We start from the raw sequence: 25,402 nt of genomic DNA, 5'->3' as shown, positions 1-25,402 counted from the left end.
GAGGAGAGAAGCATATTCAGCTCTCACAGCTCGATCATGGGAAAGACAAGACAAGCAGCCGAGCTTAAACAGCTATACATCTAAGGAAGACTAGAATTTAAACAGGAGTCAGAGTCAGCTGAGAGATAGCTAGCAGAGCCAGCTCTTATAGCTCAGTGCATGGATCGACAAGACACAGCAACGGAGCTAACCAGCGAATACATCTCGAGAAGACCAGACTTTAAAGAAGATTGATTGTCAAGGTGGGCCTGAAGGTCCCTTCAACCAACCAGCAGGATCTAGAAGCAAGATCTTTTTACCTTTCTGTAAAGAAAGTGTTTGCAGCTTTTAAAAGAAAAAATATTATAAAATAACTTAACCTGAAAAAGTGGTTATTCCTGAAGTCTACATTACTTACTCAGCAATGCAGGACCCAGGACATCGATGCTACTAAGTGGTAAGTAGATAAAATCTTCGGTGAAGGTATGGGTTATACCGGGGGATAACTTGAAAATATAGTTTGACCCGAATAACACCCACTGAAGCCTGCATCGGAGTCAGGGAGTGAGAATCCCTGTTCACCATTTAGAATGTTGGCCCTTTTTGCTATCGGGGAATTCTAAGAATAGTGGTGAGTTTTCAAAATCACTTGTTCTGTTTTGATCACCCAGGGCTCTCCACTAACCTGGGAGAGGTCGTAGGTGCCATTACGCCTGGACGAGATCCAGATTGCGACGTCTTGCGGGGTTAGGTGGAATCTCGCGAGACCTCTCAAGCGTCGCGAATCTCGCAAGATTCAACGGCCTTGTCACATCACCAAGTCAGGCGTGGCCAGGCCAGTAAATCGCGCTCTACGACTCTCACTGAGGTATGGGTTCCTTTACAACAGCAGGAATGCAAGTTCTGATTCTTGTTTTCTGAATCCAGGGCCCCTGTACTTCCTAAACTCCTCTGGGCTTCCACTGTTTGAGCCCCCTCTATCTGCCACAAGCCTTTCTTTTTTCCTTATCCAATCCTGTATTACCCTTGACATCCAGGTTCTCTGGACTTTTTGGTCCCGTCCTTTAACTTCCGGGAACATGTTATCTTTGTGCTCTCTCTATTTCCTTTTTGAATGACTCCCACTTCTCTGATGTGGATTTTCCTACAAGTAGCTGCTCCCAAACCACTTTGACCAGTTCCTGTCTTATCCTATTAAGGGGCTGGTTTAGCTCACTGGGCTAAATCGCTGGCTTTTAAAGCAGATCAAGCAGGCCAGCAGCACGGTTCGATTCCCGTACCAGCCTCCCCGGACAGGCGCCGGAATGTGGCGACTAGGGGCTTTTCACAGTAACTTCATTGAAGCCTACTCGTGACAATAAGCGATTTACATTTTTCATTTCATTAATTCACGCTTCCCCCAATTCAGAACATTTATTTTCAGTCCATTATTGACCTTTTCGGTAACTGCCTTAAATCTTACTGAGTTAGGGTCACTATCACTGAAATGCTCTCCACTGACACATCTACTCCTTGCCCGGCTTCATGTTAAAAATAGGTCATGTATCTCCCCCTCACCTGTAGGATTTCTATGTGCTGGTTGAAAAAGATCTCCTGGATGCACATTAAGAATTCTACACCCTCTTAAGTCTTTCATACTCTGCCTATCCCAAGTCATATTGGTGAAATTGAAATCTCCTACTATCATTACCAGGGGCTGGTTTAGCTCACTGGGCTAAATCGCTGGCTTTTAAAGCAGACCAAGCAGGCCAGCAGCACGGTTCATTCCCGTACCAGCCTCCCCGGACAGGTGTCGGAATGTGGCGACTAGGGGCTTTTCACAGTAACTTCATTGAAGCCTATTCGTGACAATAATCGATTTTCATTTCATTTCATTTATACACTTCTCTGAGATTTGCCTACATATCTGCTTTTTTGTCTCTCCCTGACTGTTTGTGGGCCTATAATATACTCCAAGCAAAGCTGCCTTTGTGTTTTTAGGTTCTACCCATATGGCCTCAACTGCAAAGCCTGTGAAGATATCATCCCTCCTCACTGCAGTTACTGATTAATAATGCAACACCACCTCCTCTTTTACACTGCCCCGTCTCACCTGAAGATTCTGTACCCGAGAATATTGAGCTTCTGGTCTTGCCCCTCTCTCAACCATGTCTCTGTGAGAGCAATAATATTATATTCCCATGTGTTACTTAACACTTGGCCTTATCCATAAGACTCCTTGCATTAAAATAAATGCCATCCAGCCGTGCCATATTCCCTGTGCGTTAGCATGTTTCTCTTTGCTCTACCTTCCAGACTGACTTGGTTTTTCTTATACATTTGATTGTGAATCATTCAGTACTGTACCTCCAAACTCCATGTCCCATGCCCCTGCCAAATTAGTTTAAACCCCACACCCCACCCGTAAAAAAACTAACAAACCTCTCCGCAAGGATGTTAGCCCCGTTTCGGTTCAGGTGCAAACTGTCCCGACTTGTACAGGACCCACCTTACCCAGACACCGACCCAGAGACGGACAGTGAAGGAACAAAGATATATTCCAAGTCAGGATGGTGAGTGACGTGAAAGGCAACTTTCAGGTGCTGGTGTTCCCATGTGTCTGCTGCCCTTGTCCTTCTTGGATTTGGAAGGTACTGCCACAGGAGCACTGGTGAGTTAGAATAGAACAGTACAGCACAGAACAGGCCCTTTGGCCCTCGATGTTGTGCCAAGCAATGATCACCCTACTCAAACCCACGTATCCACCCTATACCCGTAACCCAACAACCCCCCCCCACCTTAATTTTTAGGACACTACGGGCAATTTAGCATGGCCAATCCACCTAACCCGCACATCTTTGGACTGTGGGAGGAAACCGGAGCACCCGGAGGAAACCCACGCACACACGGGGAGGACGTGCAGACTCCGCACAGACAGTGACCCAGCCAGGAATCGAACCTGGGACCCTGGAGCTGTGAAGCATTTATGCTAACCACCATGCTACCGTGCTGCCCGTTACTTATAATACAGTACAGCACAGAACAGTTCCTCCAGTGCATCTTGTTGATGGTACATTTAGATTTATTGTCACCTTTACTGAGGTACAGTGAAAAGTATTATTGTGTGTACAGTCCAGGAAGATCGTTCCATACATTAAAAACCATAGGACATTCGATACACTGCTACTACTGTGTATCCATGGTGGAGGTACTGGATGTTTGTGAATGGGCACCAATCAAGTGGGCACCTCTGTTCTGGATGAAGGTGGTGGTTTTTGGCCATCTGGACACAGTGTCCAGTTCATCAAAGTTGATTTTGCTGAAGTTTTGTTACAACACTTGTGGAGCTGGCTTCAAGAAGGGCACTAGTGGCTGTTTGATGGTCCTCCTATGAGTCCAGAGGCTGCAGAGGAGACATTGCAGAGTTGGTGGGTGCAAGTTAATTTATGGGCAACAGGGGTTTGGACATTAACGATGTGTAGAAGATGGGAGTCTGGTCAGGAAAGCATTGGAATAGTCGAAACTGGAGGTGAAAAAAGCAAGGGTAGGGGTTCAGCAGCAGCTGAACAGAGACAAATGTTTTTACAGAGGCAGAAGCAGGCACGTTTTGGGGTGGCGAAAATGGGGTTGCAAGTTCAATTCAGGGTCTAATAGGACAGCCAAGTTGTTACGTCTGGTTTAACCCGAGACAGTTGCCAAATATGGGGGAGGGTATTGATGGAAAGGGAATCGAATTTGTTAGGAGGTCTGAAGACAATGACTCTGGTCCTCCCAACATTAACTGAAGGAAACAGTAGTGATTCAGGACTGGATGTCAGACAAGGAATCTGAGAATGGCTGGAATTCTCTGGTCGTTGGGATTCTCTTTTCCAGTTGACAGCGCCACCCCCGCCCGTGGGTTTTACACCGGTGTGGGGGGTATTCAATGGGATATCCTATTGACAGGCGGAGAGAAGATAAAATCCAGCCGCCAGCAAACGGCAAGCTGCTGAGAAACCAGTGGCTGGGGAACCGAGAATGCAGCCCAATATCCTTCACCAGCCATTGATTCCTTCGAGCAAAATATTTTCAGCACATTCAGACATGGAAGATTAAATATTGATGAAAATGGCTTTGTCTGTGTAACGACACATAAATCTACAAGCCATAAAGGAATCTGTCAGGTGCTAGACTAATCTTCTCCTGTCTCCAGGAAACTCTATTCACATTTCTGTACAGCCAGTTTAATTGCACTATCTGTATGTTACTTATAAAGGTGTTATAAAATCCAATATCCAAACAATCATTCATATAAATTTTCTACTTCTAAAACCTGCGAGTGTGCAGATGAATAGACCAGGAGAAGTGTAAAAACATGCATGAGAAAGGCTCAGTGTATGTCGTCAGAGAGAAAGTGACAGTCAGAAGCATCTGGGAGCAGCAGAGGGTGTAAAATTTATTTGATTAACACAGTGATACAGAATTGCACACTGAAAAACAACATCCATTTATATAGCGCTCCTCTTATGGAATAATGTCTTAAGGAGCTTCACAGAGGCATATTCAAAAGGAATGGATACCAGGTGAAGGATAGGGATATTAGCAAGGATAACAAAGATCTTGGTCAAAGAGGCGGCTTATAAGAAAATTTTCAAGCTTTCAGAGCTTACTGCTGAGGTGACAACAGACATGAAAGCCAATGATGGGCGATGTGTTCCAGGTTGCAACAGGGGTAGAACTGAATAAACTCCAAGAGGGTTACAGCCATTTAGTTCTAAGTCAGGATGGTGTGTGAACTGGATGATAAAAACAATGCCATTTTGGGCTATTTTTAAATACGATAGGCACTTTATTGTTCCTTATTCACAAGGCACAGATTATGAGGACTTCACTGCACAAATGACAGTGGTGGTGTTTCCATCTGCGGCTCTTGTCCTTCTAGGTGGTAGAGATAACAGGCTTGGAAAGTGCTGTCAAAGGTACCTTGCTGAGTTGCTACAGTGCACCTTGTAGATGGTACACAGTGCTGCCACTGTGTGTCAGTGATGAAGAGAGCGAATGTTGGAGGCGGTAGATGAGATGCCAATCAAGTGGGTTGCTGGCATGCAGTGGGCATGGATGGTATTGAGATTTTTGAGTGTTATTGGAGCTGCATTCATCCACGCAAGTGGAGAATATGCCATCACATTCATGGCTTGTGACTTATGGATAGTGGACACACTTTTGACACTTGTGGTGGAGGGGGAGGGGGAGGGGGGTCAGAAGGTGAGTTTCTCTACACAGAATTCCCAATCTCTGACCTGTGTTGTTGCCACAGTATTTATACGGTGAGTTTTCAAGGAGTCAGGAGGTGAGTCCAGTTCAGTTTCTGGTGATTCGCCGTCCCCCAGATGTTGATAGTGGGGAATTCAGTGATGGTCATGCCATTGAATGTCACTGGGAGCTGGTTGGATTCTCTCTTGTTGGAAATAGTCATTGCTTGGCACTTGTGCGGCACAAATGTTTCATGTCATTTATCAGCCCAATTCTGAATGTTATCCGGGTCTTGCTGTATATAAGCATGTAGCACTTCAGTACCTGAGGGGCTGCGCATGATGCTGAACATTGTGGAATTATCAGCGAACATCTCCACATCTGACCTTATGTTAGAAGGAAGATCATTGATGAGGCAGCTGAAGATGGTTGGGCCTAGGATACTACCCTGAGGAACCCCTGCAGTGATGACACAGGGTGGAGACGATTGACCCCCAACAACCATAACTATCGTCCTTTGTGCCAGGTATGATTCCAACCAGCGGAGAGTTTCCCCAGATTCCCATCGACTCCAGTATTGCTCGAGCTCTGTGATGCCACACTCGATCAAATGCTGCTTAATGGCAAGAGCAGTCACTCTCAACTCACCTCCAGAGTTCAGCTTTGTCCATGTTTGAACCAAGGCTGTAACGTGGTTAGAAGCTGAGTTCGCTTGTAGCACCCAAACTGAAGAGCAGTAAGCAGGTTATTTGAGTAAGTGGCACTTAACAGCGCTGTTGATGACCCTTTCCATCACTTTACTGTTGATTAAGGGTACACTGATGTGGCGGTAATTGACCAGGCTGGATTTGTCTTGCGTTTCTTTGTGTACAGGACACAACTGGGCAATTTTCCACATTGCTGGATAGATGCCAGTGTTATAGCTGCACTGGTACAGGTTGGCTAAGGGTTCAGCTAGTTCAAGAATACAAGTCTTCAGAAATGTCAGTATCCATAATTTTTACAGTTTCCAGTGCCTTCAGCTGTTTCTTAATGTCACAATGGGTGAACTGAATTGGCTGAAGACTGACATCTGTGATAAGGGAACATTCGGAGAAGGCCGAGATGCATCATCCACTGAGCACTTCTAGCTGAAGATTGTTGTGAATGCCTCAGCCTTGTCCTTTGCACAGATGTGCTGGGCTCCCCCATCATTGAGGATGGGGATATTTGTGGATTCTCCTCCTCCAGTGAGTTGTTTAATTGTCCACCACCATTCACGGCTGGATGTGGCAGGACTGGAATGTATAGATCTGATCTGTTCATTGTGGGGTCACTCAGCTCGGTCTATTCACTGTTTGACATGCAAGTATTTCTGTGTTCTAACTTCACTAAATTGACACCTCAGTTTTAGGTATGCCCCACCAAGTTAGACAGCAGATTTCCTTCCCTGAAGTAGATTAGCAAATTGAGCAAAGCATGTACCTATGGGCAGCAGATTGTAGATACAGGATTGTCTGTTGTAGGTGCCTGGGAGTACTGGGCACAAAAGCCCAAGGCAGAGATGACCTGCCTCGTTATGTCTACACTAGAGAATAGCTAGCAGGGTCTTTGACACAGTCTGGTCACAATTTCTACTGAAGTGCAGCATGTTTTGCGCGATAGCCTCTAACAATATGTGGCTTTGAGGGGAGGTGATGTTGAGATCAATATGTATGTGGCACAATCTGACCTCTTTCTCTTTTTACCTCAGCAATCCTACCACAAGAATCCATGGGAGCCCTCACTGACACTATTAATGGAAGTGTAAGAAAATAGGGGAAAAGTGCAGGGTAAATGAACCGCAGCAACATTTCAATTTTGAAATAAAAAGTCCTTGGGACAAACCTTCAAACAGAAAGGAACATTTAATTTCTAAATGAATGCACAGCTATGTATGCTCTCTCCACATTCAATGCCCCTGCATGCCTTTCCTCAACAGGCAGTTGGGGCAATGAATGTACAACAACAACCTGCAATTTCATAGCACCTTTAATATGATAAAATACCCCAATGAGCTTCCCAGGAACATAATTGTAATGAACTCCAATTGGCTTTATTGGTTGGCCAATTGGAGTATGAGCTCCCTCAATGATAGCTCATTGAGGGGCCCATATAATCACCTGTGTAGGCTTTGTGAGCAGTCTTAAGTTGACTGGACTGCTAGCAGCACTGTTTGTAGCTGCTCCTGTAATATCATTATTGTAAATAAATATTGGTGTGGTGACGGAACTCCTGCCTCCCGTGGATTACTACAATAATTCAGGCAAAATTTGACACCATGCCATGCAAGGAGATACTAAGCTGGATGAGTCAGAGCTTGGTCAGTGACAGTGTCTAAGGAACAATGTAAAGGAAGAGAGATGGAGGAACTTTGCATCAGTATTTACCAAAGAGAAGGAATTAGTGGATGTTGAGTCTGGAGAAGGGTGTGTAGATAGCCTGGGTCACATTGAGATCCAAAAAGATGAGGTGCAGACGAGGTGCTGGGCGTCTTGAAAAATATTAAGGTAGATAAGTCCCCAGGGCCTGATGGGATCTACCCCATAATACTGAAGGAGGCTAGAGAGGAAATTGCTGAGGCCTTAACAAAAATCTTTGTATCCTCACTGTCTTCGGGTGATGTTCCGGAGGACTGGAGAATACCCAATGTTGTTCCTTTGTTTAAGAAGGGTAGCAAGGATAATCCAGGGAACTACAGGCCGGTGAGCCTTACGTCAGTGGTAGGGAAATTACTGGAGAGAATTCTTCGGGACAGGATCTACTCCCATTTGGAAGAAAATGGACGTATTAGTAAGAGGCAGCATGGTTTTGTGAAGGGGAGGTCGTGTCTCACTAACTTGATAGAGCTTTTCGAAGAGGTCACAAAGATGATTGATGCAGGTAGGGCAGTGGATGTTGTCTATATGGACTTCAGTAAGGCCTTTGACAAGGTCCCTCATGGTAGACTGGTACAAAAGGTGAAGTCACACGGGATCAGGGGTGAGCTGGCAAGGTGGATACAGAACTGGCGAGGTCATAGAAGGCAGAGAGTAGCAATGGAAGAGTGCTTTTCTAATTGGAGGGCTGTGGCTAGTGGCATTCCACAGGGACCAGTGCTGGGATCTTTGCTGTTCGTAGTATATATAAATGATTTGGAGGAAAATGTAACTGGTCTGATTGGTAAGTTTGCAGACGACACAAAGGTTGGTGGAATTGCGGATAGTGATGGGGACTGTCAGAGGATACAGCAGGATTTAGATTGTTTGGTGACTTGGGCGGAGAGATGGCAGATGGAGTTTAATCCGGACAAATGTGATGGTAATGCATTTTGGAAGGTCTAATGCAGGGAATATACAGTGAATGGTAGAACCCACAAGGGTATTGAAAGTCAGAGAGATCTAGGTGTACAGGTCCACAGGTCACTGAAAGGGGCAACACAGGTGGAGAAGGTAGTCAAGAAGGCATACGGCATGCTTGCCTTCATTGGCCGGGGCATTGAGTATAAGAATTGGCTAATCATGTTGCAGCTGTATAGAACCTTAGTTAGGCCACACTTGGAGTATAGTGTTCAATTCTGGTCGCCACATTACCAGAAGGATGTGGAGGCTTTAGAGAGGGTGCAGAAGAGATTTACCAGGATGTTGCCTGGTATGGAGGGCATTAGCTCTGAGGAGAGGTTGTATAAACTCGGTTTGTTCTCACTGGAAGGACGGAGGTTGAGGGACGACCTGATAAGAGGTCTACAAAATTATGAGGGGCATAGACAGAGTGGATTGTCAGAGGCTTTTCCCCAGGGTAGAGGGGTCAATTACTAGGGGGCATAGGTTTAAGGTGTGAGGGACAAAGTTTAGAGTCGATGTACGAGGCAAGTTTTTTTTACACAGAGGGTAGTGGGTGCCTGGAACCCGCTGCCGGAGGAGGTGGTGGAAGCAGGGACGATAGTGACATTTAAGGGGCATCTTGACAAATATGTGAATAGGATGGGAATAGAGGGATACGGACCCAGGAAGTGTAGAAGATTGTAGTTTAGTCGGGCAGCATGGTCGGCACGGGCTTGGAGGGCTGAAGGGTCTCTTCCTGTGCTGTACTTTTCTTTGTTCTTTGTTCTTTGAAATCCACAGCTTGGGGCCCAGGCAGCCCGCAATGGCAGAGTGATGAAAATTGGGGATCTGAAAGAGGCCAGAATTGTTATTAACCAGCTTCCCACTGATGTGGGGGCGGGGAGGAGCACGGGGAATTCAAATATCTGCCTGTAATAGCAGCTCAGAACATGAGACTTTCTTCCCAGTATATCCGCCAATAATGATTTTATTATGGAGGACTGGATCCATGAGTTACCAGTGTTTAAATAGTTCTACTGATAATCTAAGTGATATATATATTTTACATACATACACACACATATATATATATATATGGATATGGATATGAGAGAGAGAGAAGGGGAGATATATTGAAACACTGCCTGAATCAGCTTTCATCACAAAAGACTAGAAGTTGTACAAAACATGGGCTCCACCCACTTTTCCTTTGTAATGTTTCTTTAATAAAGTGAGTTAAGAGCCTTCCAACCGTGCCGCAATGCTGTTAAAACCAAGTCCTCTAGGGAGTAGCCAAGCCTGCGCCCACTCCCAGTCTTTGATTACGCAGTATTTCACTCACGCTCCATCACACTTACACTACAGGGAGATGATGACACAGCTTTGAAACCTTTCAGACACATTCAAATTATGATCGCATCAGTGCTACTGAAGGAGCAAAAGGAATAACTATGATGCTGTTAGTTTCTTCAGGAAGGTGATGGTGCCAAGGAAAAACTGCCGATTTAAGTGCCACTGTCCCCTTCGCATGTTCTACAATAACACCAGCAATTTGCATTTAGGGGCTGGTTTAGCACAGTGGGCTAAACATCTGGTTTGTAATGCAGAACAAGGCCAGCAGCGTAGATCAATTCCCATACCAGCCTTCCCAAACGGGCGCCGGAACTTGGCGCTTTTCACAGTAACTTCATTGAAATCTACTTGTGACAATAAGCGATTATTATTATAGACTGCCTCAAAAGTAATAAAATGTCCAAAGGCACTACACAGATTTTTTTCATTTGTTCATGGGATGTAAGGGACCATTGCTAATTGTTCTTGACTAGGTTGTGGTGAGCTGCCTTCTTGAACCACTGCAGTTCATGTGCTATTAAGGAGGAAATTCCAGGATTTTGACCCAGGGACAGTGAAGGAACGGCCATATATTTCTAGATGATAGTGATTGTGTGTTTGGAAGGTGCTATCAAAGGGGGCCTGGACGTCTTTCTGCAATACATCTTGTAGATGACACACTGCTGCCATTGTGCATCGGTAATGGGAGGAGTCAATGTCTAATAATGTGGGTGGGGATCAAACCAAGCTGATTGCTTTGTCTTGGGTGGTGTTGGATGGATGGATTTGGGGGGGGGGGGGGGGGGGGGGGGGGGGGGGGGGGGGGGGGGGGGCTGTTGAAGGGCCTTTTCCTGTGCTGTATTGTTCTTTGTACACAGAGGGAGAATTCAGAATGTCCAATTTACCTAACAGCACATCTTTCGCGACTTGTGGCAGGAAACCCAGGCTAGCACGTGATCGCCTTCTCTCCATATGCACCCCCTCATCCTCCATTGTTGCCCAACAGCCTTTCCCGTCATCAGCCTATCGAACTGCCCCTGTAACTTCTTTCTTTTCGCCAATCCCTCCAAGGTGGGGCCCTCAAATACTCCCTATCCACCGTGACTAACTCGCCCAATAATCGTTTGTACTCCTCTCTCCTTTTCCTATCTCTGTGCGCCTTGAACGAGATAATCTCTCCCCGAACCACTGCCTTCAACCCCTCCCAGAATGTGGCCCCCAATACCTCCCAATGTTGGTTCAACTCCAGGTAGTCCTCAATCAACAACCTCCTGTCTGCTAACGGCCCCCAGTCTTTGTTCCAGCCCCGAGCTAAGTCAAACCTCAGGCCAATGCGGTGCGAGGGCGGAGATTAGAATTCCTGCATGTATTGTGCCCCCACCATCCCCATCAATCTCGGCTCACCATAAAAAAAAATGATTCAGGAGCATACTTTGTAAACATGTAAGAAGAAGGGATACTTCCCTCTCCTCCGGGTTCTTAAACCACCACAGGTCCACCCTACCCATCCTTTCCATAAACCCTGCCAGCTCCTTCGCCATCCGAGGCCTTTCCATTGACCTGGGGCTCGACCTGTCCACCCTCGGCTCTAGGGCACAATTAAAGTCCCCACCTATAGTCAACTGATGTGTGGCTCAGTCCGGAATCGCTCCCAGTAACAACTTCACAGACCCCCCCCCCCCCCCCCCCCCCCGTCACCCCAATTCAGTGAGTATAGATTCACGAACACCGCTGGCGTCCCCGTCAATACCCCACTCACCATCACTTATCTCACACCCGGGTCCCGCATTTCCTTGGCACTTACAAACCCCGTCTTTTTACTCAGCAAAATGGCCACCACCCCCGTGACTTTGAGTCAAACCCCGAGTTATATAACTGACCCACCCATCCCTTTCCCAACCTAACCTGATCCCTCACCCAGAGGTGTGTCTCCTGTAGAAAGATCACCCCCACCTTCACAAAGTCCCGAGACCTCTTCACCGGCCTATTCTGTGTTATGAGCCTTACCGGAGGCTTGCGCCTCCACTCCCCTCTACCGTCCGCCATCCTCTCCTACCGATTCTGATCCCTTTAATTTCACCCTAAACCGGGCCCATCCAATATGGCCCCCTTCTCCACCCATGACCACGCTTCTCCTCCAACATTGCCACGTTGCATCTCTCTCTCTCCCCATCGGCCACCCCTCGTGGGAATCTCCCCCACCTCATTTCCATTCACCAGCATTACCTGCGAGTGTGGCAGCTCCTGCCCGAAGGCTCCTCCTAGCTACCCCTCCCCCACCCCTCCCTCCTTGATCTGTACAAACAGCTTCCTGCGGACTTCTCCCTCCCCCACCCAAACAAAGACACGTCCAAACCCCAAACCTCCTCCAAAAAATAAACACGACTACAGGTGGCAGGAGCGGGGGGGGGGGGGGGGGGGCTTAAAATATTACCCCATACCAAATAGTCATCACAATTAAATACCCCCCAACCAAGAAGGAAAGCACCCCCCACCCTCCAACCCCCACACTACCCACGTCCTCTGAACTGCACTGTGCCAACTCCTCCATCACCCATCAAAGTTCAGATCTCCCCCAGTTTATCCTCTTTAATAAAGTCATCGGCCTCCTCTGGGGTTGCAGGATAATACTCCCGGCCTTCATAAGTCACCCATAGCTTTGCCCACACCCACACCTCAAACCTCATCTGCCATTGACAGAGCCTTGGCCCTGTTAAACCCAGCACGCCTATTTGACAGCTCCGCTCAAATGTCCTGGTATATTCGGACCTTGTTCCCCTCCCATTCACAGTTCTGTTCTCCCTGGCCCACCGTAGGATCTTTTCCTCTCCACAAATTTGTGGAGCCTTACAATCACCACATGCAGAGGCTCATCTGCTCTTGGCTTCTGCCTTAAGACCTGTGCGCTCTATCCACCTCAGGGGCCATGTCCAGCACCCACTCTGCCACCAGCCCTGCCAGCATCCTCAAGATGTATCTCGTGGCACTCGTGCCTTCCACATCTTCAGGCAGGCCGACCATACGCAGATTAGGCCTTCTGGATCTATTCTTCTGCTTCTCTACCTTTGCTCTTATCGACTTGCAAAGGACCCCCAGGAGTCCCACTCCTGTCTCCAATGCCACCAGTCGATCACTGTCGTCCAAGAACACTCTCTCCATATCTGGATCTGCGACCCTTGTGACTCCAAGTACTTCTCGACTCTCTCCATTGGGTCTTTCAGGGGTGCAACCGGTCCTTCGATTGATCTTCCTGCATTTTCTACCTTTGCTGGCGGAACATCTTTTTGATTAACGCGAACAACTGCTCTATCTGGGGTTTTCTAACATGCGATGACCCTTCTTCTCCCTCCGCCATCTTTCCAATTGCTCCTGCGCCACAGGTCTCTTCCAATTCCTTGGTCAGGTCTTTAACCTTCTCATGCTACTCCTGGGGGGAACTTCTCCTCCACACCTTCAACTACACTTTCCCGTCAAAATACTCCCGTTTTCGGGTTAAAATATCTCAAATCTACACTTTTAAGCCGGAGCTGCCGTGTGTGTGACCACTCACTCCATGGCCTTCACCTGAAGCCCATGGTTTCAGGTACCTGCAGGCCTGGGATTTTGTGATGAGAGAGGTGCCATGTTTTCCTGGGTTAGCGCCTTGGGGTTGCAGGATAAGGTGCCGTCGAAGGAGGAGATGGGGGGGAGGAGAAGGTGTTTGAGGTTTACAAGGAGCTGATGGATTGGGAGGGGACCTGGTGAGGGATGAATAGTGGAAGTGGGAAGAGGAGCTGGGAGGGATGTGGAGGCCGGGATGTGGGCTGGTGGCCCTGCGTCCTTGTCATGTGCGCGGCAAAGCCTCATTCAGTTTAAGGTCATTCATCGGCACATATGACGGCAGCGCGGATGAGTAGGTTTTTTGAGGGGGTGGAGGATAGGTGTGAAAGGTGCGCAAGGAGGCCCATAAACCACGCCCACATGTTCTAGGCATGTCCGAAGTTGCAGTAATGTCCGAGGTGCTGGGAGAGAAGGTGGCCCCGAGTCCAGAGGTGGCAATATTTGGGGTGTCGGAAGACCCAGGAGTCCAGTGGGCGAGAGATGTTTTGGCCTTTGCCTCCCTGGCAGCCCAGACACGCATCTTACTGGATGGAGGGACTCGGAGCCGCCGAAGGCGGGGGTGTGGGTGAGTGACCCGGCGGAATTTCTGAGGCTGAAGAAGATCAAGTTCGTCCTGAGGGAGTCGGTTGATGGGGTCACTCAGAGGTGGAAGCCGTTCATTGACTTTTTGAAAGAGGATTGAGGGGGTCAGCAAAAGGGAGGGTAAAATCGGGAAGGCAGGATGGGAGAAGGGGCGATGGTTGGGGAGGAATGGGTGTTGGTTATTTACTAATGTACAAACTGGCTTCTGCTTCGGTTTGTTTTTATGAAATGCTTGAATAAAATATTTTTTTTAAAAGCCTGGGTTAGAGTGTGTTTGACTACTGCAGTCACACTTTTAAAATAATCTTGGTTTGAACGGAGAAGGATGAGGGGAGACTTGATAGAGGTTTATAAAATGATCAGGGGAATAGATAGACAGACGGAGACTTTTTCCCCTGGTGGAACAAACCATTACAAGGGGACATAAATTTAAGGTGAATGGGGGAAGATATAGGGGGGGATGTCAGAGCTAGGTTCTTTACCCAGAGAGTAGTGGGGGCATGGAATGCACCTGCCTGTGGAAGTAGTTGAATCGGAAACATTAGGGACCTTCAAGGGACTATTGGATAGGTACATGGATTAGGGTAGAATGATGGGGTATAGTTTAATTTGTTCTTAATCTAGGACAAAAGTTCGGCACAACATCATGGGCCGAAGGGCCTGTTCTGTGCTGTATTTTCTATGTTCTATGAAAGACAACAAAGCTTTTAGGAGCCTGAGGTGCAATTAACCGTCATTGGGCTCATGCAATTTTGTTTTGATCAGAAGGATTTCCTGGGGAGTTAATTAGATTTCAGTTTGGTGAGATTATGTCAATGTTGGGGAGCGAAGGCATCGGCATTTTGAGAAAGAATTTTCATTTTCTGATCTGGCTGAAGTTAGGACCAAGTAAGGCTCTCACTGTAAGTTAGCTAAAAGAGATTAACTGTATTTATAGCAGTGCAGACTTGTCTGAGGACGAGGCTGAATTAAAACAAACCAGTTCGCCAGAGTTTCTGCAGGAGTTCGGACCGGAGTCAGATCTGTTCTGTAAATCAGTGCCAAGACATCTCTTTCTCAAAGAATAACTCGAAAGCAAGTATTACTCTGCACCATTGGTATTTAGGTGGATTGAGAGCTGAGATGGTCTATTTCTTTGTTGTCTAAGTGGGAATAAAGATAGCAGTTAAGGGAAATGTATTCACTGTGTTGAGTAGTACAGTATTGTTTTAAGGGGTAATTGTAAGCTATTTTCGGGTGTGATGTTAAAGATTTTAATACTGTGTTGGTAATGAACCAAATCCCCATTTCTTTGTGAAATCACTCCTGGAGTGAAGTATCCTGTCCTCAAAGTCTTACAAAATTAAAATAAAATATTGGGGTTTTTGACCAGGATCCTAGCCATTGTTGAAGTTATCCAAACCTGTGACCTCTACCAGCTAGAAGGATAAGGGCAGTAAATACATGGGAACACCTCCACCTGGAAGTTTCCCTCCTAGTCACACACCATCTTGGCTTGGAAATATATTGCCATTTCTTCACGGTTATTGGGCCAAAACCTTGGAACTCTTTCCAACAGCACTGTGGGTGTAGCTATATCACATGGGCATCGGGAAGGACAACAAATGCTGGCCTGGCCAGCCATGCCCTCATCCAACAAATGAATTTTAAAGGATCAATAATTTAAAATACTGAATGGAGGAGAGAGATTAGTCCAATAATTAATAGCTAAACTACAGAAGAGCAAGCAATGTAACCCAGATTGAGGAGCAACTTTCATGGTGCCCCACTCCAGTCTATTCTTGTCCTGCATTTCTCACATTACGCATCACTCTGCACACATCAACTAAAATATAAGTCAGATATTTTCACTTCAACAGCAACCACTCTGAACCAACTCTCAGCCTCCCACCAAAAACGCAGTCCCTTATGGCTGGAAAACAGGACTGAATGTACAATGCACCTCTGGTGTTTGAGTCTCCTGTGTTTGAGATTGGGAAGAAGCATCATCCTGTGTATGTATGCACTGACCTCATTGCACATCAGCTCTTCCCCTGAGCATCAGGAAAATAAATTGTCCAAGAGCTGGACAGATGAAGGCTGCTCGTCAACCCCCGCCTGCAACCCCACTCCCAAATCCTCACTGGCAAGTGACGGCCTTGGTTAACAAGGGAGGGGGGGGAGAATTTTTTAATGATTCCAAGGATGAGGGACTTCAGTTCTGTGGAAAGATGGGATAAGTTTGGATTGTTCTCCTTGGAGCAGAGAAGATTAATACGGAATGTTTTTGATTCAGTAAATAAGGAGAACCTCTTTCCTCTGACAGAAGGCTCACTAACCCAAGGACACAGATTTAAGGATGCTGCTGGCAAAAGAACCAGAGGTGACATGAAGAAACTCTCTTTGTACACAGCGATTTTTGTTCTCCAGGATGCGCTGCGTGAAAATGCAGTGGAAACAGATTCAATAATAACATTCAAAAGAGAATTGGGCAAAATTTGATAAATATTTAAAGGGAAAAATCTGCAGGGCTGTGGGACAAAGACAGAACAGTGGGTCTAATTGGATAAGTCTTTCAAAGGGCCAGCACAGGTACACAGGGCTGAATGGCCTCTCTCAGTATCATTCTAGGATTCTAATCAAGATGAATTCTGACCTCCCAAAAATACACACAACAATTTTGCAGCACAGTCCAGAGAGCTCTGTGGTCTAGATTCTGTGTCTTGTCAATAAGATGTGTGATTTCCCAGATCACAGACACACGCAAACACAAAGCAATTCTATAAACTGACCAGTTACTTCCAGTCTGCCTCCACCATCAAACAAAGCAGAGGACAGACCACCCACTAGTGAGCTTCAGTGCAAAATACATGAAATAAATTTTAAACTTATTAAGCCCTGCCATCCCAGGAGGCAGTTTCCTTGGTTACTGCACATGTGCAGCTGAGCTCTGTAAAGATCACTCACAGGTCACACAGTAGGCACATTCACTTAGTTACAGCACAATATTCACAGCCTTCACAAGGCAAATCCATCAAAGTTGCAGCATCCCCTGAGAAGAAAGGCAACTTGCAGCAGCTGGGGCTATCTATTTATTCTGTGCTGCAATTCCGAGCTGCGTATAAATTGTTAGCTGTGCCTTAGTTATGTTAGGAAGTAGGCATCAATGTGACCCAGTGCTTGCCTCCCCCTCAGCTTGCCCACTCCTAGGGGCGGGCGGGCGTAGTCACCCTGTCTGTATCATTAGACATTGTCTATTCTGCACACAGCCAGTATGGGGTGGGTTCTATTGATCTCAGCTCTTTTTCACAATAAGGCAACAAGGCACCATGAGGAACACTTATCCATGGAGAGGTATGTTCCAAGCCCTCCTCTGCAGCCAGAGACTCTGCCGCAGGCTGTCTGCTGTGCCTTACATCGATTGACGGATTATGTGATATGAGTGAATGAAGAATGATTGAATTCTTTAAAATGACTATCTGACAGCACGCGGTGATGACCACAGGCAGTTACTGACCTTCCAATGAGGTGTCAGCTGTTACTCCATTGGGTAAACACTCCCGCATCTCAGTCAGAAGATCATGAGACTAAGTCCCACTTCAGAGAGCAGAGCACTAAATCTAGTCTGACAGAGGTGTCGTCTTGTAGATGGCAGCATTTGACGGAGTGTGGCATCAAGGAGCTAGAGCCAAACTGGCTCAGCGGAAATCAAGGGAAAACACTCCACTGGTTAGAGAAGGTGGTTTTTGGAGGTTAATCATCTCAGTCCCGGGACATGGCTGCAGGAGTTCATCAGGGTAGTGTCCTCGGCCCAACCATCTTCAGCTGCTTCATCAATGACCTTCCTTCCATCAGAAGGTCAGAAGTGAGGATGTTCGCTGATAATTGCACAATGTTCAGTACAATTTGCGACTCCTCAGACACTGAAGGAGTCCATATCGAAATGCAGCAAGACCTGAACAATATCTAGGCTTGTGCTGACAAGTGGCAAGTAGCATTTGTGCCACACAAGTGTCAGGCCATGACCATCTCCAACAAGAGAGGATATAACCATCGTCCCTTGATATTCAATGGCATTACCATCACTGAATTCCCCACTATCAACATCCTGGGGAGTTACCATTGATCAGAAACTGAACTGGACTCAGCCATATAAATACTTTTGCTACCAGCGCAGGTCAGGGGCTAGGAATCCTGCGATGAATAACTCACCTCCTGACTCCCCAATGCCCACCATCTACAAGGTACAAGTCAGGAGTGTGATGGAATACTCTCCACTTGCCTGGATGAGTGCAGCTCCAACATTACTCAAGAAGTTCAACACCATCCAGGACAAAGCAGCCCCGCTTGATTGCTCCCCAGTTCCACAAACATTCAAACCCTCCACCACCGATGAACAGTGGCAGATGTGTGTACCATCTACAAGATGCATTGCAGGGACTCACCAAGGCATCATCTTTCAAACCCACCACCACCACCACCGTCTAGAAAGACAAGGGCAACAGATACCTGGGAACCCCACCACCTGGAGGTTCCCCTGCAAGTCACTCGCCACCCTGAGTTGGAAATATATCACCGATTCTTTCACTGTCGCTGGGGCAAAATCCTGGAACTCCCTCCCTAATAGCACAGTGGATGTACCTACACCACTGGAACTGCAGCAGTTCAAGAAACCAGGCCACCACCACCAAGGCAATTAGGGATGGGCAATAAATGCTGGTCTAATCCAGCGACGCCCTAATCCCTTAAATTAATTTTCAAAAATTAATGCACAGTCTGCTCTCTGATGGAGGCAAAAGATCCATTGGGACTATCTGGAAGAACAGGGAAGTCATTCCTGGTGTCTTGGCCAATATTTATCCTTCAATCAACACCACAAAATCGGATTATCTGGTCACTATCACGTTGCTGTTTTTGAAAGCTTCCTGTGTGTAACCTGGTTACAACAGTAACTAGACTTCAATAACCGCATTTGGTTGTGACGTGCTTTCGGACATCCTTGGGTTACAAGTTTTGTTTTGATACTGAGATCTTTAATATACAAGATCAATCTTGAGTACAGAGTAGGGTATCCAGATGGAGTTGTATAAAAAGACTGCACATCAATAACATTACACAGAGCATCTGGTAAATGGTTAAAGCCAGAGACTAGTTAATGGCAATGCTCTACAGCACATGTACATTCGCTAAACTACATGTGATTTTCAATCATCAAAACTCATTGTGTGACAGAAATTCAAAATCAGGGGTGGGATTCTCCGACCCCCCCGCCGGGTCGGAGAATCGCCCGGGGCCGGCGTCAATTCCGCCCCTGCTGTGTCCCGAATTATCCGCCACCAGAGATTCGGTGGGGGCGGGAATCGCGCTGCGCCGGTCGGCGATTCTCCGGCCCGCGATGGGCCGAAGTCCCGCCGCTGACAAGCCTCTCCCGCCGGCGTGGATCACACTACCTACTTTACCGGCGGGAGCAGGCAGCGTGAGCAGGCAGCGTGGGCGGGCGCCGGGGTCCTGGGCGATTTGACCCCGGGGGGGTGCCCCCACGGTGGCCTGGCCCGCGATCGGGGCCCACCGATCGGCTGGCAGGCCTGTGCCGCGGGGGCACTCTTTTTCTTCCGCCTTCGCCATGGCGGAGGCGGAAGAGACCCCCCTCCCCTGCGCAGGGATGACGTCAGCAGCCGCTGACGCTCCGGCGCATGCGCGGACTTACGCCGGCCGGCGAAGTCCTTTCGGCCCCGGCTGGCGTGGCGCCAAAGGCCGTTCACACCAGCCGGCGGAGCGGGAACCACTCCAGCTCGTGAGGGCTTGGCCTTTGGGGTGGCCCGACGCCGGGGTGGTTCATGCCACTCCAACACGCCGGGACCCCCCGCCCCGCCAGGTAGGGGAGAATCCCAGCCCATATCTTTCCTCCATTTAACCTCTGTGTTCACCATAAGCTGCTGCTATGATCGACTCTATCACCACAGCAACTACTCTGAATTCCAGATGAGGTCATAACACATACAGATCAGGGAGGCTATTTGTCCCACGTGGGATATCCAGACAGACCCACATTCCCCCCACCGTGGGTTATCCAGACAGACCCACATTCCCCCCCACCGTGGGCCACCCAGACAGGCCCACATTCCCCCCACCGTGGGCTACCCAGACAGGCCCACATTCCCCCCACCGTGGGCTACCCAGACAGACCCACATTCCCCCCACAGTGGGATATCCAGACAGACCCACATTCCCCCCACTGTGGGATACCCAGACAGACCCACATTCCCCCCACAGTGGGCCTCCCAGACAGACCCACATTCCCCCCACCATGGGATATCCAGACAGACCCACATTCCCCCCACCGTGGACCACCCAGACAGACCCACATTCCCCCCACTGTGGGATATCCAGACAGACCCATATTCCCTCCCCCCAACCACACTTCAGCATCTATTCATTTCCTACATGATTCCAGGATTCTTCATTCCAATCCTCTGCCTCAGAGTCCATGTATTGATCATTCTATCAATGGGAAGAAAAATATCCTGATGCAAGTTTACGTTTCCTTTTTTCCGAGCTCAATGTTGGATCTTGTATTGGGGAATGAGGTGATCAAACGGATTAAGTGTCAGGATGGAACAATGAATGTAGTATAAAGTATAAAGTTTAGGTTAGTCATAATAAAGGGCAATCCAGAGCAAAAATATTCAACTGGAGGACAGACAATTTCAGTAGGGTGAGAACTAGTCTGGAATGTACTGCCTGAAAGAGGCAGGTCCAATCCTGGCTTTCAAAAGGGAATTGGATAAGAACCTGAAGAGAAAATAACTTGTCGGGCTACAGGGAAAGGGCCAGGGAGTGGGATTAGATGGGAAGCTGTTTCAGAGAGCCAGCACAGACATAACTGCCCTCTCTATGATGTACCCATTCTATGATTCTACGATTCTATCTGCAATCTGACTAGAACTGGACTATAAGTGCAGTCAGACATAAGCTTCAGTTCCAGCACTCTGCAAAAAGTACCACCCATACCTGGAGATTTATTTTGATCTCACTTGCAAGTCATTTATAGCAAAGTCAAAATCGTAATTATATTTTAGTTCTGTTGTATACTATTTGGAAATAACCGTACAGAATATTAATATTTTGTAACAAAAACAGAAAATGCTGGACAAACTCAGCAGGTCTGACAGCATCTGTGGAGAGAGAAGGGAGCTAATGTTCCGAGTCGGGATGACTCTTTGTCAAAGCAATATTTTGTGTTTAGTGTAAAATTTATGCTGGTTTGCACCTCAGAATACCCAGTCTGACATTTCTCATTCCTGTGCTGCCCACATACACTTTCCAATCAAATTCAAAACGTTAACTTTATTTTCTCTCTCCACAGATGCTGCCAGACCCACTGAGATTTTCCAGCATTTTCTGTTTCGTTTCAAATTCCCAGCATCGGCAGTATTTTGATTTATCCACAATTCCAACTTGTCTGTTCCATTCACAGGTATGACCCTCTTCTCATTTATGCTAACTGATATCCAATTATCAGGGGCTGTTTAGCACAGTGGGTCTAAACAGCAGGCTTGTAATGCAGAACAATACAGGCAGTGCGGGTTCAATTCCCGTGCCGGCCTCCCCAAACAGGTGCCGGAGTGTGGCGACTAGGGGCTTTTCACATTAACTTCATTGAAGCCTACTTGTAACAATAAGCGGTTATTATTTTTATTAATGAGATCATTCCTACTCAATGTTACAGCACAGAACCCAATAAAGCCCTGCCCAGTGATTCCGATTGCAAAGATTGTCACTACAATTCTTCCCACGGATCCCTATTGTTACAGAATCCCAATATTATCCTTTGCAATTGTGGAGTTTGCACATTCTCCCATGTCTGTGTGGGTCTCACCCCCACAACCCAAAAATGTGCAGAGTAGGTGAATTGGCCACGCTAAATTGCCTTTAATTGGAAAAAGAGAGAATTGAGTACTCTAAATTTTAAAAACAGAAAAAAAATTATCCTTCTGAATGATTCCTATGTATTCGGTTCTGTTGATATATTTTCATTCTTTCCCATTACATAGAATTTAATTTGCTATTGGGTGAAGCGAGGGGACCAGCACTAACCCGTATGCTGCTGTGGGTGACGCTGCTTCGAATGTGCCTCAAGGTCTGGTGATGTTCTAAGATCTTGTCTCCACAGATGATGTCTACCTGTCAATTAGACAAAATATGGCCCGTGATTAAACATTTACCAACAGAATGTGACCCTGGAAAGAGACAGTTCCAGGCGCAATGTCTTTGTTTTCAAATGAATGTCGCCTCCCTCCCCGACCCAGATTGCACTTGGAGCTGGACATCCCCAACCCTCCACAAAATGATCAGTTCTCCACCAGCTCTCTATAAAGCTGCAGCAACACCTCTCTCCCCACCATCTACAAAAGTCAGGTGTTGAGACCCACACTGTGACCAGACTCAAATATTGGCAATGGCTGTTAGAATTCAGATTTTTTTCACTATTTACCTTAAGGCCAACTCCTATTTGCATATCTTTGAATGTTCACGGAGGATAACATTCCTACACCGTATTCCAATGGAAACCTGGAATCTCTATTTGCAGCCATGAACTCCACTGGTCCTGACAATCAGAGGACATGATTAAAGCAGTAACTTCATTCCTGCAACTTCAAACTGCGAGTTCAGTTATATCCCCTCAGGAATTCTTGCAGAATCGGGGGTGACTTGTTTCCACTTTGATTGGATGGGCTCGGAGATGGTTTAGAATGCGTAATCTACAAACTCTGTCACATGCCGGGGTCAGGTAGATAAGGTGTTGGGAGATTGGTGCTCTCTCCGACGTTGCCTCCTGGTGTTTCCGATGAAGTCTTTTGGTATCTTTGGTGCCTTCCCGAATGAACCTTCCCCATTTTGATTGGTCACAGGCCAGGGACTCCTGTTGAGCCATGCGTTAGAAATAACTTGAGACCCCCTACCATCACTATCAGTATCTCCAGGCTACAACATGCATGTACCCTCATCCTTGGAGGACCAGTTGACTGAACGGGTGGCGGGAAATCAGATTGATAGCACAGCACAGGAATCGATTCCAGTTCGATGGGGAGTATTCACAAGCTGTCTCCTTCCCCAATAGTGGAGTAGCTCGTGGCACTGCAGGTTGTACCTGCATTCAAGCAGATGAAGTTGTGTGGGCACCATTCATTGGTACACTGTGTATTCAATTCTCACTTTATGCAACAAAATACTACTCTGAACATCAGCAAATGGTTTTCAAAGTCAGTTCCATTTTCTCCACTCTTCTCCTATAGGTGCAGTTTCTCATGCAGCTGCTCCCTGGCAACTTTCTCAAATGGATCTCCTTTTATTGAATTTGTTGGCAGATTATTGGGCTGAGTTAGGCATGTCCCCAAGCCTGAACGCATCAACACATCTTCCCTTTCCTGTAAGCCTGGCTGGCAAGTGGGAGACTCTGTGGTGTAGTGGTTATCACGTTCGCCTTACACCCAAAAGATTCCTGGTTGGCTAATGTTCTACTCCTCACCAACAGTTAATTTAGCCAATTCAGCACTTTCACCACAGTCACTCAGTTACCAGAGCTGGACATTGTAACTGGGACTGTCTGGGCATCGCTTTTCAGCTAAGTTGCAGCTGAGAGCAGAGCAGAACAACACAGATTCCGTTCATAGATCAGCCACACATCACGGCATTAAACAACACTCAAATCAATTCAGGACAATAATAATCAGTAACGGCAATCACCTCATTCAGTTCAAGTACTGAGTTTTGAAAAAAACAAACATGCAACTATATCCAGAACTGCCATGTCCTCAGGACAGCACAGAACACAGCACCAATTAATTATTTTTGAAGGTTAGAAGTCATAGTCATAGAATTTACAGGGCAGGAGGCCATTCGGCCCATCGAGTCCGCACCGGCCCTTGGAAAGAGCACCCTACCTAAGCTCACGTCTCCACCCAATCCCCGCAACCTAGTAGCACCACCTAATTATTTGGACACCAAGGATAATTTAACATGGCCAATCCACCTAACCTGCACATCTTTGGACTGTGGGAGGAAACCGGAGCACCCGGAAGAAACCCACACAGACACAGTGGAGAACGTGCAGACTCCACACTGACAGGGACCCAAAACGGGAATCAAACCTGGGACCCTGGAGCTGTGAAGCAACGGTGCTAACCACTGTGCTACCGTGCCACCAATGGCACGGTGGCACAATTACTTCTGCAAGCTGATGGAACCATCAATTCACGAGACACATGCTTTAAGATATGAACAGTGGTTTTAATCTACTTACTACAGAGCCAGCCTGTTACCCCTTGAACTCTCGATGAACTGCAGGCTGGCTCTGGACACGGTTATTTATACAGCAGTCTAGGGGGAACGGAGTCGTGGGCGCAGCCAAGGGTGGAGCCCTGTACAAACTCCTGAGCACTGGGGTTGCAGCCTCTTGCGGTGGCTGGATGGGTGATGTGTGCTGGGGTACAATGGCGGACTCCAGGGATGGTTGTGTCCGAGTTTCATACTCTTCTGGTTGGACCGGGGACTGGGGGCGCTGGCCGGCGCGGGTGCACAGAACTGGTGGAGCGAGCTCGTGGGCTCGGGAGCGCGAGGGGGCGGCAGCATGGGATGTAGGGTGAGGGATCCTTCTGTAGGGGTAGAGGGGGCACTGGATCCGGCGGGTGCCAGATCCCGGAGGGATACTGTGTCATGACGGCAGTCAGGGAACTCGACGAAGGCGTACTGGGGGTTGGAGTGGAGCAGGCGCACCTTCTCAACAAGGGGGTCGGTTTTGTGCGCCCTGACGTGTTTCCTCAGGAGTACCGGGCCCGGTGTCCTCAGCCATGCCGGAAGTGAGACCCCCGTGGTAGTGCCCCTGGAAAATATGAAGAGCCTCTTGTGAGGGGTCTGATTGGTCGCTGTGCATAAGAGGGACCTAATAGCGTGGAGCGCGTCTGGGAGGATTTCCTGCCACTGGGAGACTTGGAGCTTTCTAGACCGGAGGGTCAGTAGGACGGTCTTCCAGACCGTCGCATTCTCCCTCTCTACCTGCCCGTTCCCCCTGGGGTTGTAGCTGGTAGTTCTGCTCGAGGCAATGCCCTTGCCGAGTAGGTACTGATGCAGCTCGTCGCTCATGAAGGACGAACTCCGGTCGCTGTGTACGTAGCTGGGGAAACCAAACAGGGTGAAGATACTATGCAGGGCCCTAATGACTGTGTGGGAGGTCATGTCGGGGCACGGGATAGCAAATGGGAAACGGGAGAACTCATCTACGACGTTTAGAAAGTAAACGTTCTTGTTAGTTGAGGGGAGTGGTCCTTTGAAATCAATCGCGAGGCGTTCAAAGGGCCTAGAAGCCTTGACCAGGTGGGCCCTGTCTGGTCTATAGAAGT

The 25,402-nt window shown here is 47.6% G+C and overlaps 1 protein-coding gene across 2 annotated transcripts in view; it reads right to left on the bottom strand.

Annotated features, from left to right (window-relative positions):
• The window catches only part of pcgf6 (polycomb group ring finger 6), a 94,855-nt gene that overhangs the window by 7,077 nt on the left and 62,376 nt on the right, over positions 1-25,402 (bottom strand). The window contains exon 9 of one of the 2 annotated variants that reach the window (XM_038773280.1): positions 22,101-22,187. The exons of the other annotated variant lie outside the window; for it this stretch is intronic. Coding sequence (XP_038629208.1) covers positions 22,101-22,187 — 87 coding nt within the window. The remainder of the gene's footprint in view (positions 1-22,100; positions 22,188-25,402) is intronic. 2 annotated transcript variants of the gene reach the window in all.

The sequence above is a fragment of the Scyliorhinus canicula genome, chromosome 16 (assembly GCF_902713615.1).
Source record: "Scyliorhinus canicula chromosome 16, sScyCan1.1, whole genome shotgun sequence".
Taxonomy (NCBI): Eukaryota; Metazoa; Chordata; class Chondrichthyes; order Carcharhiniformes; family Scyliorhinidae; genus Scyliorhinus; species Scyliorhinus canicula.
This window is presented reverse-complemented; position numbering and strand designations above follow the sequence as displayed.